At 36.1% G+C, this 13,707-nt stretch overlaps 1 protein-coding gene across 1 annotated transcript; it reads right to left on the bottom strand.

The window, feature by feature from the left end:
• Positions 1–11,335: 11,335 nt before the first annotated feature.
• LOC108147878 lies at positions 11,336–12,856 on the bottom strand. The gene is made up of 4 exons (XM_017274636.1): positions 12,577–12,856; positions 12,345–12,467; positions 11,937–12,015; positions 11,336–11,877 (listed from the first exon to the last, which is right to left on the bottom strand). Exons 1-4 carry the CDS (start codon positions 12,747–12,749, stop codon positions 11,803–11,805), a joined length of 450 nt encoding a protein of 149 aa, XP_017130125.1. The 5' UTR covers positions 12,750–12,856; the 3' UTR covers positions 11,336–11,802.
• Positions 12,857–13,707: the final 851 nt, after the last annotated feature.

Below are 13,707 nucleotides of genomic sequence, written 5' to 3' on the forward strand. Positions count from 1 at the left end.
GTCATAGAAGCCATTCAAGGCACTTAAAGACTCGACGGGTCGATGCCATTTTTGGCGTCTGGGTGTGAAAAAGTTTAAGTGGCAACAACGACCAAATCCCAGGATTTACTTTTATGCACTACCCACCCACTCACCGCCCACACTCACATTTTGGCATGAGTGCAATCTGAGAGGTGAATGCCGAACGGTGAAAGGCTGGCCAAACAAAAAATGAAAAGCGGGAAAAGTGGAAACTTTGACTCCAACTCCACTCCCTTTATGACTTTTTGGCGGCGCTGTTAAGTCGTTGAAAGTGTCAATATTGCGTTATAGCATCACGTGGCAAACTCCTACACTACAAAATGATGCATTTAAAAAGTGTTAACTAAATTTAAATTATTTCTTTAGGTAAGGTTTTTTTAAATTTTACAAATAAATAAACCTGCATATATTATATAGTTATTACGATGTAACAAAATAGTTCTTTCTTTTCTGTGTGAAAAAAATGTTTTCAATAAAAAATATGCTTCAAGTTCTCTAGCCTTACAAAATTCAACAAAAACTAACCAAACAATTTAGGATACCCAAAATGTTCCCAAAAATAAAATACTCTAATTTAGTTTTTAAATATTGTTGAGTTGCATAGATTAATTTGATTTGCATTATTTGTTCTTTAATATCTTATTTATGTTAGGTTACATTACAAAATATTATTAAGGTAAAAAGAAAAACGTTCAGATACTTCAGAAGCTTGTTTTGTATTAGTGCTTTAATTCTTTAAAAAACATGTTTAATAAATATTTTAAAATTTATTTTAGCTCCTTTTTTTTCTTAAGTGGAGTATAATTTTAGTGCAGAAATTAATAGAGCGTAGTCTGTTTTCTTGCAGTGCTCTTCCACCTGTGCCATTGTAGCCGATCCCAGCTGTGTGATGATGGTGATGATGGCTGTTGGCTTTTGGCTGTCGAGGATTAGCTATGCGTATGGCCCCAGTTTTCGCTGGAAGGGGCCAACCACTTTAGCTACTTATTCCCGCCTTGTGCACTCTCCAAAAAACGCAACATGAAACTTTTTTACCCACTGCACTCGGGGGATGGCAACATCACATCCCTGAAAAGTTTGGCACAAATGATACCAATAAACAAATCCCATTATACACGGTGTATCAGTTTACGTTGGCTGCTCGCCCGCTACGTGAGATGACTTTCAACAAAAATGTAATACAAAAGATGCCAACCCCCAATTTTTTCGGCAGCTTTTGTTTCATTTTTGGGTTTTGGTTGGCTTTTGCCAGCCAGAAGGCGTGAACATTTCAAATTTCAACAATTGCAATGAACACAGGTTCATGACAAATGCCTGAAAAAGGTAATGTCCTCAATAAGAATAAAGCTGGTAGGAAAGGGCTCATTTTAGTTTCATTAAAAAGTATTAAAATATTAAAAAGAATTATTCTTACTTACATTATTGAGAAACAATGTAATTAAATCTAATTCAATTCAAATTATGAACGCATGTGATTAATTTTAAAATCACTAAATATTTTTTATCAAGCAAAAACAATATAAAAAGTAGAAAGAATTTTTGAAATAAGTTGGGAGCCTTTAATAATTTTTTTATTAACAATTTGTTTTAAAATTATGTACGAGTGTAATGAAATTTAAAATGAATAAATATTTTTATTAAGCAAAAAACCATTAAAGGGCAAAGCATTTATTACAAAGCGTAAACTTTAAACTACATTTTAAAATCCCTTTTAAATATTTTATTGTAATTCATACCTTATTCATTTACTGCCTAATAATAAAATAGTTTCCCTTATATTACCCTACGACTTGCCCTGAAATTCTTATAATTTTCCCAGTCAAAAAGCGAAATGAAAACTGCTTTGAGAAAAAGACAATTTTCGAGTCCATTACGGGCGGCTTTTAGCTAATAATATAAGCTCAACACTTAAGCCACTTTGCATCTGGCCTGCTTCTATGAATCCGTAGTTAAAAGCGATAAATGTTTTAAGATTCTGGCCGAGGCGAACGAAAGTTGCCTTTTAATGAACTCTCGGTGCATTAAAAATATGTGCACAACTAAGAGCATTCATTAAAAAAGTTTTTGCTTTAAATAGAAAAGACTTTACTTAAACCAAAACTATGAGTGAAGGAGGAGGCGGAGGGGGCGTGGCTGCCCCAGCCGTTACAGGCAGTAAATCCCAGAGAAAAGCTGCAGAAACTTTGCGACTTTGGCCATTCATCTTACAACTAATTTCTGACTGGACATTGGGAAGCCCTTTCCTTTTGCCACTTAAGTGCTTAAATATTTTTCTTTGTTCCTTTGGCCAGGAAAACACTCCATTTAGTGGCCATCTCCGTTTTACGCTTGCCTAAATATTATTTAAGCCAAATATAAATTGTAAGTTGCCCTCTAATCACATTTCCATGAAGTCCAGGTGGTTTTGCGGAGTTCTCTGGTCAACTTAGCAAACTTTCTGCTGATTAAATGTTGGCCAAAGTCCACTTCAAGACGATAACACACACATACATTTGGCAAATCGGTAGAGACAGATTTTCTGGCTGAAACTTTAAACTCAGCCAAAGCCCTTATCTAATTGCTTTGAAAAAGTTTCCCATGCAAAAGTCACTTTTGGCTTGTGGCCTCAACTTTTTGGGGGAACAGGACACACTAAGTCAAGATGCTGGCCGAAAAGTTAACGCAACCTTTTCAAGGTAAGATAATACCCAAAAGTGTGCTATGGAAATTGTGTGACGGAATGCACAAAGTGGTTCCCTGCATGTCATCATCCACATCCACATCCATCCACCTGAGCAGAACACAAAAGAAAAGTAAAGGTAAGGTTAGGGCTTAACCCGACCTCTGTCATGACAGACAAAATATAATTTCAATTAAAATGCTCACCTTGGAAACAAGAGCAAGGAATGGTGTCAAAGGGCAGCAAACTGCACTTGAAAAAATCCACTTTGAAGCTAAGTTTATGCCAAATATCTGAATGGCAAGAATAAAGTTGGGAAAAAATAAATATATATATCTATAATTTTCTTTAAGTGATTTATAATGGAAAAAAAGAAAAAACAAATAAAGAATAGCTTAGTGGGTGGCAGCCGAAATACACACAACAATAACTCTGACATACTATACTATGTATGGGTGGAAAATGGATAAGAAAAAATTGAAGCAGTTCTCCATGAGGGGTATTCGTATTCCCCTTTTCCTATTTCCTCGGCATCTTTGGCACACGGATACCCTGCGGCTTTTTATTGATTAAACTTGAAGTTTTGGCCGCCCGCCGTTCGCTCGCCTTTTGGATCCTTTGCAACTTTCTTAATTTTGTTGTAATTTCCCCGACGCAGCTGGAATTTCTATCTGCGAATTTATGAGCAACAGCGTAAACTATTTTTATTAGATTAAAAATACACACAAACCAAAGGGAAAGCGCAGAAAAATGCGCGCTGAAGTGAGTTCTGCTTTTGCTGCTTCCTTCCATAATTTGCTCTAACAATTTTAATCGCATTTGCGCCAGTCGAGAAGGGAGAAATATTATTAACAACAATGTTGGAGAGCAGGAAAATGGAAGATTTTCATTACGAAATTGTTCGTGCGTAAGAATGTTGCAGGCGGCATTTTCAATTTACCCCCTCCAGCCAAAATGTTCATTTATTATGAATTTAGCAATTCGTGTGCAAAAATTTACTCAATGCACAACACAAACAAAGGACAAAAATGGCCACAAAGAAAATGTCAATTGAGCCTTTTGTTTTTCGAGACTGCGATTGAATGAAAATTAATGATTTATGTTTATTATGCAAATTTCGTTAACCAATACTTGTAGGGAATTTAAGGTTTATAACAAAGTTTAATGGGTTTGTATCCTCCAAAATAATGAAATTGTTCCTATTAAGTATGTACTAAAATATTTATCACACTGAGTAATACAAAAAAGGTTTTAAAATGCTATAGAAGAACTGTTTTTTAGAACCTCTTCTTGTTATTCACTATAAATAGTTTTTTAAATTGAAAAAATGAGACAAAATATTTTTGAATTTTTATTCTTCATTTTCAGGGTTTTACCAAAATGTTTTAAAATGTTTGCATTGCATTAGCATGAAGAAAAACTAATTTTTCTCAGACGCCCTTAATATTGTTTATTTAAAAATATGTTTAAAATTTGTTTAATATTTAGGGTATTTACCACTTTATCACTAATTTACTTGATAGGCAGCTTGCGCTATGTTTTTAATAATCAATAATAAAATAGAAAACACATTTTTCTTGAACTTCTTTATGCCACATTTGTAGGGTATTAACCAGAACAATAATTTATTTCCAAGCATCCAATTCCTGGGTCCTCCAACTTTGTATATTTTTTCCGAAAGGAGGAGAGCTATCAGTCATGGAGTGATTTTAGGTCTGGTTCCGGGCACTCGTGCTGAATTTTTATTGCTTGATTTAATTATTAATGCGACTTGCAGATGTCACGAACACGAAATTCTCCTCATCCTCGCAAGAATCCCAATCCCGTCCCATTCCACAAATCCACATTCAGTGGCCCCATCAATTCCACCTCATGCCTAACCCTTTCGTGTCTCGACGCATTTTGATGCGTAAAAACAAAACATAAATTGAGCTATATTCCTTTGGCAAAAAAAGGTTTGTTGAAGCGGCAACGGATTGCATTTTTTATTATTTATTTCGGGCGAAAGTTCGCTGGCAGCTAGGCCAAATGACTTATAGATAGCATGTCGAAATGCGTTGTCTGTTGGACGAAAAATTCATAATGAAATATTTATGGTCATAAAGCAATGCGGCAGGCAAATGGAACAGACTGCTCCGAGTTTGACTACAACTCTAACCCAAACTCCATCAGCATCATCGACGGAAAAGGGTCGCTGGGATTGAATTGTTTTTTTGGGGTGGGGCGAAACCGACAGGGACAGACGGAAGTCAACGCAGCTGCCTGGAAATGATTATGATAAGAACCCCATGTCCTTTGTTGAATCGGTTTATGGCGGTAGTTCTGCGGACGTTTTTATGGCAAATAAATTGCTTAGGTATCGGGCCTTGGACAACCGGAAAGCTCATAAATACTCACTGCAGGAATTATCACAGCAGCATATCACAAAAATTGAATTTAGAGGTATGGAATCTGGAGCTTGAGTCCTTTAAATTATAGTTAAATTTAATGTATTAAATAAAAATCCTGCAAAACCCTGCTAAAAGCAGCAATTAAATACAATAAATACTACATTTATAACTGCATCTTTGAACACTCATATCCTTAATAAAAAGACTTACGTTTGTATGGGTGTATTTATTTTTCAAATATAATTAAAAGTTCAAACCTATTTTCTTTTTCGTTTATTGAAAATATAGTTACTATGTACTTCACCGCATAAGAAAGCTAAAACCGCCAAGTCCTTAAAATTGTATCCCTCCACTCAACCTAAAAAAAAGTAAAGAAAAACATAAATTAAGTACAGTTTACATAACGCATTAAAATGGCTGGCTGAAATGGCCACAATAAATATGCAACTAAATCAAGCTTAAATGTGCTTAACAATTTTGAACAATAATGTCCAGACCACAAGTGCGAAACCTGCCCCTAACGAGGACCCCAAAGAAGAGTCCTGAGACCGGAATGTGGACCCTTACCCATCCCACCTCATCCATATAGTACATGTGATTGGGGGTAAAGAAATATTACGCAGCCGAAGAGCTCATTAAGAGGGGAAGGACGGATGTTAGGATGTTTGGGATGTTCGGGTACGGGAAAGGTTTCGTAGAAATAAATTTGCACCTTAACGCCTTTAAATGCGCAACACACACAAAACACCCACTGTTCCAGGGAACATGGTGTTGCCAATTACCCGGAAGTATGCGAAAAGCTTATGCGATAAATTCGGCAAAAGTGCCAAAAAGGTATGCACGGCGAAAAGGAAAATAAACCCAGTGAGAGCAAGTGTAATTCCAGCACTGATAAGAAAAACGTTGTGAATCCAAGTATTTGACACTCAATTTAAATATTTTTAAGACATTTGAATACCTGGAATATTTTATCTGGAATATTAAATAGTTCCATTTTAAATTCAATATTTTTCACATTAATTAAAATGTAGTTAAATAAAATAGCCTGCAGTTTTAAATGCTTTGCGGTAATATAATGGTATAACTTGTAAATTAAATATGCAAAATGAAATTTGCGTATAATATTCTGATTTTATATTTAAGTTAAAAATTTTGATATGAAATTTCCAAGTCAATAGCCAGATATTTATTTTTATATCCCCTTTTTTTCAGTGCGATGAAGGTAAAACCAAAAAATGCCCACCACCCTCTAGATTCGTCTGGTTCGGGTCTGGTTTTCTGGAGTCTGGACTCTGAAGTCTGGAGTCTAAAGTCTGGAGTCAGTAGTCAGTAGTCTGGAGTCTGAGTTGGAGTTTGCTTCTGTGGCTTCCAAGTCGGTTGGCTTCTTTGTTGCCTTGCCCTCGACCACGTAGCCAAACACCTGCGTCCAAGCCAACAGAAACACCATCCTCCATGGACCGCAACTTAAAAAAAACACAAGTGTGTGGCAGGTGCACAACTTTATGCTGCCCCACCATATTGAAGGTTAAGTTGGAGCTTTAATAAAATATCATGCGAACTTTCGCAGCTGTCCAAATCGTATTGCACATAAGCATACGTGCCCGTATATCAACTATAAAGTCGTATTTACGAGCTGCCTCTGCACTTTAAACATATTTCATTAAAATGTAGGCTCAATTCGTTTTTTTTTTTTTTTTTGGGTGGGGAGGACACCTTTTCAGGTAATTCCCTGGGATTTTGCGTTATGGTGGAGATATAAAATTTTATATGCCCGCTTTTGCCCGCCTCTTGTTGCGTTGTCTGTTCGGATGAAACAAAGCGTGAAATATGATTGTGCTGCGCTACAGATGTTTATTTGCGGCATGTTGATTAAGTAAACTAATTGGTTTATAACATTAAACATGTAAGGAAATATTCTGAATATTCCTTTCCATACTTTTATACTTAAAAAAACTTGATGGCCATGTTTACCATTTAAATTGAAGATGTATTAAAATTATACATTTTGCTTTTACATAATTTGGTATTATTTTGGTTTTGTTCATTATTAAAAAACATTAAGCTCCTTGCTGTTAAGCACTACAAATTATTAAATTTAAATAATAATATTAATTAAGTTGGTGTAATGCAATGTATTTAATATTTTAATATATTATTAAATTAATTTTAAAATGTTTTAACCATTTTTCCATTGTAGAGCACCTTTCTGCCAACTAAAACCAACCAAATTTCTTCGCTTTATTACCCGAACATCATTTCACGCTAACGTAAGCGCAAATTTTGTACCTAAGCCGCGGCCAGATTCTCCTTCGCACAACAGAATTTCTCCCCCCAGAAAAGGACACAAGTAGGTAAACAAGTGTAGCATCCTAAAAATGGGCAATCAACTTCAAAATGGCCCCACCTGCTTCACCCAAACCCAAAACGTAAGACTCAGCAGCTTCTTCTCGTTACTTTTTAATACTTTTTATGATTATAACAATGTGTAAGTGTCTGCTTAGTTTTTGGGGGGGCGGCAGGTGAACAAAAATACTCGGTAAATACAAAATAACTTCACTTCTGCAAACAGAAACAACCCTCCTTAATGAAACAAACCAAACAACTCACACTACCGAAAAATCTTTATCCCTTTTGCCACTTATGTTTTCTGCTGTTTTCTTAAGTTTACACTAAACAACCACCCAACAAAGCGGCAAAAATCAACATGAAACAAATACCCCTCAAGAGAAGAATTATTTATTTTATTAAGTATACGCAACGTATTAACCCGACACAGCCTAGCAACTTGCTTTGTGCTGATAGTCTTTTCGTGTTATTTCGTTTGTCGTTTCGCCGGCTTCGTTTAATTGTTAACATTTCATTTAAGCCATGCACACACATAAAACTCAAAGGAGAAAGGGGCGGGGTGCTGATGTTAGATCTGGGGCAAAATTCATTTATCAAAACGCTGCCCGCATTTCCGCGATGAAACCCCACAGGATAAACTGACTGGCGCCAGCAGGAATGGCAGTCGAGGTTGAGACCGAAATCTAAATCATTGTATGCAGACGCACACATGCAAAGCGAGGGGGGTGGTGGCCGGAGGTGGGCGGTGTTGGGCGGAGTTGGGGGTGGCCAAGGCAAAGTGCCAAAGGCACAGTGGTATCAAGGTCAACTACCAGAAGGTACAAAGTTTATTCCTTAAACTGAAAAATTCTTCCCTTCCATACAAAAAAAATGTATATTTTTCTATTACAGATTACAAATTACAGATTTCTCAAAACGCTTTCGGATTAAAAATATATTTAAAATTTCATACTTTTACTTTACCTGTATAAGTTATTTCAAAAACATAGTGATTTCTGTAGCACTCACCATAAATGTTTTAAAAATCCTATACTCTACATCACCCATTGTAATGAAACCACTGTTTTGAAACTCCTTCCTTTCCATGACGTTTGCGTATGTCAAAGTTATCTAAATGAAAAATTGACTTTCATACAGAGCATGGAAAATGGGAGTGGAAAAGCGTTGGGGAGGTGGGGGAAATCATCAACATTCGTTTGGCGCATCGCTTTCAGTTGAGTTTCCGTTCTGTAGGATTTCGCATTTACGCATTTCCTATTTTAGATGATATTTCATACTTTTTTGCTGACAGCAGCAGCGGTTAAGGGGGGAAATCTAAGGGAAAAACTGAGGGAAAAGCGGGAAAAGCGCTGCCGCCGTTGATGATGATGATGTGCGTTTATTATTGTTGCTTTATGGCTTTGCATAGATAGATGTCAGTGTTTGTTTGCATGTGTGTGTGTGTGCCACTGACATATCACTGCCACGCCCCTCCCAATTCCCTCCTCTATTTGAGCATTTGCCATTGGGATTATCAACTCATTGTGCCAGGGCATGCATTCATATTCATATATGTACTTATTGAGGCCTCCCACATTTGACCCCTCCAATTCGATTTTGTTGACTAACTTGGCTTCTGACATTTGGCAATTTAGCAGTTTTTCTCTTTTTTATTGGTTTTAAACGGATCAGAGCTCGAAATAATATGCTGATGCTATAATTGCTCTGCAATGGGATTAATTATAGGCACTACATTAAATGAAATGTTTTAAGTAATATATGTTATGAATGAATATTTGCTGAAAAGGTAGAAAATTAAATACAAAGTCTTCAGATTTTAGTTCTTTTTACAATTTTTAAAGCACTTTTTCTGAACAATATAATTGCAGAATTATACTTAGCTGAGTGATCAAATTAAATTTTATTTGACTCAAGTTTTGATGAGAATTAGTCCAAGCACAATAATAATAATATTTTAAAATATACATGGAAAAAACCTTGTCAATCTTTAAAAAGGAACATTGTAAAAATGTATTTTAATATCTCTTTCAAGAAATATATCAAACTCTTAACATTTACAACCTTAAATCCCTTTTATAGGCAATCTCTCCTGCTTCTTATCAATTGAACTTCTTTGGCCATTTCAACTTAACGACTCCTACGTGTCTGTTTTGAAGTAACCAATTCGCCGTGGCCTCTCCATTATGTATTGGCTAGCCTAAAATTATGCTGCAAAATTGTTGCAACATCAATCATATTGCTCGGTTCGCATCTGGATCCACGGCCAAGACAAACATCCAGGGAAAAGGCCAAAAGCAAACCGACCCCCACTGTAGAGCGTGCCAATAAATTGCCGGGGAAAAATAAAATAAATTGAAAAACACTTTGATGCCATCAATAAACGCTGACAAAGCCAATGCCAAACGAACAGCTGAGGCCAGGAAAAGTTCGCGACATTACCGTGAACTAATGTTGATACTGGGCACGACCTCACCACTGAGCAGTGAGTTCTACGCCATCGACGACACAAACAACTCAAACAGACATAAAATACTAAAATCATTTTGCCCAACTGCAGTTTCAAATTTTACACTGACATCAGACAAGATTAGACTTTTAAATTAAACATTTTGCTAAGATAATTAACAAAAATATAAGCTTATAGAGTCCACTTAGTACTACATTAAAAATAAACTAACATTCATATTTAAATAATTGACTTTAAATTTAATATAAATTTTATATCATCTTCTGAAAAAGCATTCTTTGTTTTGTTTTTGATTATAAAACTCCTGAAAAATTCGCCTAAAAAAGTATAAAAAAAAAAAAATAAACTGACGTACATCTTACGCTTTGTCATTGTTTAATAATTTCCTGGCTAACCCCACTTTTCTCCCAGTACAAATTGCTCACATACTCCTTTATTTTCCCTGCTTGATTTCCTTCTTTTTCTTGGCAGCTGTTTCCTTTGTCTCTTCTGTCTGTTGTTTTTCCTCCACTGTTTGCTTTCCCATATATACGGCTTTAAATTAGAACACATTTCTGTGATTGCTTTAATGGTGGAGCAGGGGGCCAAGAATTGAAAAAGAAAAAATAAAAAGAAAAAGGGCACTGCAGGCTCGTCATAAAGTGCGACAGGCGCCACTTTGTTCAATAGTTTGGTTCTGCCATTTTTTTTTTTTGTCAGCTGTTTTTGCTGTCAAGTCGGCAATATGCCAAACTGAAACATCTGCGGCATTTCAAGCCTACGAGTTGGGTTTTCTTTTGGTTTTTCTGCTGGCCAAAGCTTCTGTTTCTGCTTCTGTTTTTGCTGTTTGTTGTTTGCTGTTTGCTGTTGGCAAGGATATTGGGTTGAGCCCTTTTTGCTGTTTGGCCTACTATCGAACCTTAGTTCTGGCAGCAAATGTCACTGGGATATGCGAGTGGGTTAAGCTTCAAGCTGACTTTGGCTCTTTTGTCTCTGCAGTTTTGCAGGGATTTAGGAAAATCCACCCCCGTCTTAGGAGTCATTTTCCAACCCCCCAACAAGTGTGTTTTATGGTATGGTATCCTTTCTTGGCATATGACATATTTACTTTGGAAAACTTTGTCCTAGGCAGCAGTTTTTAATAGGCTAAATCGATTGCCAAAGAAAACACAATAAATCTGAAAAAGGGATGTATTTTGGAATATGGGTTATGTTATAGCTAACAATAACTTCAAACTGGTTTTATTATTAAAATATATAAAAAAAATTATTAAATGAAACAAGTCTTACAAAAATACACGCATAATATGTTAAACATATTTTTAATGAGTAAACAAAATGTAAAACAACCAATGAAAAATGTTAAATGCTAAAATTTTATTGTAAAATATATAATAAACAAATAAGAAAATGTAATAAAATATATATTAAAATATATATATCAGAAATTTATAGTTTATTATTATAATTATAAGTGTAAAGTATTTTTTAAACAAAATAAAGCCAGATTTCTTAAGAAGCTTAAACATAATTGTCATTTAAGCTTTCACACACAAAAAATATTGAAACTAAAGTGCAGTAATCCTTTTTGCTTCAGCCAGTTCAATAATCTTATCCCTTCCAGAATAATGATCTTGTCCCAACACAGTTCCTGTTTTAGCCAAAGTGAAGTTTGCCTTTTACTGGTATTAAATATTTACGACAATGCCTTGGCCACTGACAGTGAAATTTCAAGAACAAAATGAAGGAAAAGTGAAAAATGAAGTGAGCGAAGAAAAATCCGAGTGAAATCCAAGCTAAATGGTATTCACTTAGCCGAGGCAGATGATGATGATGATGATAATGATGATGACGATGATGATGGGTACAAGGATGAGTCAGAATTGGAATCTGAATTTGAATCCGAGGAGTGTCCTTGGCATCAGTTGAGGATGTTTTCTTTAGCGATGCGAGTGCCAGGACTGTCCTTGCTTGAGTATCTCTTGCAGGCGTCGTCTTTCCTTGGCGGTAAGGACCTGAACGAAAATACCAGTTATTTTGTTAGAATCTGAGATTTAACTTGAAGGTTTCTCACCTGCTCGAGGGTCTCCAATGTGGAGTTAATTTCCCGCTTGGAGTGCAAAGGCAGCCAAAGTGTGGTTATGGCAAAGGTTCTAGATTAAATGGGATAATACAAACAAAATAAATTTTAAAATATAACCTTAATACTAAAAAATTTTAAATTTTATATTTTTTATACAAAAAAAAATATTTTTTAAGAGAACAAAAATTAATATTAAAATTGAACGAAAAATTTGTATTTCATCAAAGTTCGCTTACAATCGAATGTTAAGAATCATTTCTCGCTTATCATCCGTTGTCTAGCTAAAATTAGACAACTCAATATATTGTTTTTTTTTGTTATAATTGAACACTTAAATAAATTTGATGCCGTAGACTCTTGGAATAAAATCAGGATGTTAACTGATTTGTCTGCTCTCACCTGTGAACCCTCATAGCATCGATGGCGCACCGCTGCATCTCCTCGTGCTTGGCCATTTCCCGGCGGAAACGCTCGTTGTATCGCCGGAACGAGGCCGCATAACGCTTGCGACAAATGTCGGCGCTTTTTTTTTTTGCCCAGGGACAAATGTATTAAATCAACAGGAAATTGCAATTTTCACACAATTTGATTTGAACAGAGGGGGCTGTTACTGCGATTCTGTCTGACTTACTACGTTAGCTCCTTTTCATCGGGAGGAGGACGTTGCCCGAAGCCCACTCGGCGGGCAAGCAAAACGCGATACCACTGCTTCTGCAGGGCATTCATTGGCCGCTTGAAGGGATTCTCACCGGGAAAAGGAACAGCACCACCAGCAGCCGCATTGTTGCCCCGCAGTTTATCCATCCCAAACAAGTTTTCCGTTTTATGCCGAGCACTCAGCAACTCAGCCAGATACCAGATTTCCAGATTTCCCTACTTGCTCACCGCCGGGCATTCGCCATCGAACTAAACTCGACTCGATTGGCGGGGAAATAAGGAAAAAGCGAAGGAAAAACTAGGTGCAGCTGGGATTCGGATTGGGATTTGTTTGGCTGTTGGCAGGGAGTTTATCGAACCAACAAGCTAACAATGGCCATGGCTGGAGGAAGTGGCTGCGGGATGGTAAATGGTAGTTGTTAGATGGCACACACATCGGCAACTGTTGCATATGGATGTGGTTTGCACTGCACATAGACAAATTATATTAGAGAATTATACTTAAATCTTATAGTTTAAGGACCCCTAATAATACAATCTCATCCATTCTCTTAAGTTACGAGTAATAGTATTATAAATATTAATATTTAAAAATATTTTTCTGTTCAACAACTGTCGGAACAATTTTAAACTTTCATTCCATACTTTAAAATCTTTGTTAAACATTTTTCTCCAGTGCATATTGGATATCTCCCTTGAGAAGCATTTGAAATGAAGTTGTCTGGGTGTGATTTGCCATCGAGTGAGCTTTGAATGTGGGTTAAATAAGACAATAGATTGCCAGGCAATCGATGAGTTTGTTTCTACTTTCCAGTTTATAGTGTGCATTAAGTTGATTAAACGCCATGCAAGATGGCTAGTCTTCATTTGAGATTATAAAGAGCTTAAATACTTGATTGCTTGCCTAATCTTCTACTTAACCTCTTACAAATGAATCCATTAGCCTAAAATATGGAAACCTAGAAATAATCATATGCAAAAAAGCTAATGGCATAACCAAGACAAATGTTTTTCAAATTTAAGCCCGTCTGCTGCTGTCTGTGGCCTCATTATTAACCCACCACATTCTTGCATACACGAGTTTGCAAAAGGCACACCCACAAAT

This window comes from Drosophila elegans, unplaced genomic scaffold (genome assembly GCF_018152505.1).
Source record: "Drosophila elegans isolate 14027-0461.03 unplaced genomic scaffold, ASM1815250v1 contig_814, whole genome shotgun sequence".
NCBI lineage: Eukaryota > Metazoa > Arthropoda > Insecta > Diptera > Drosophilidae > Drosophila > Drosophila elegans.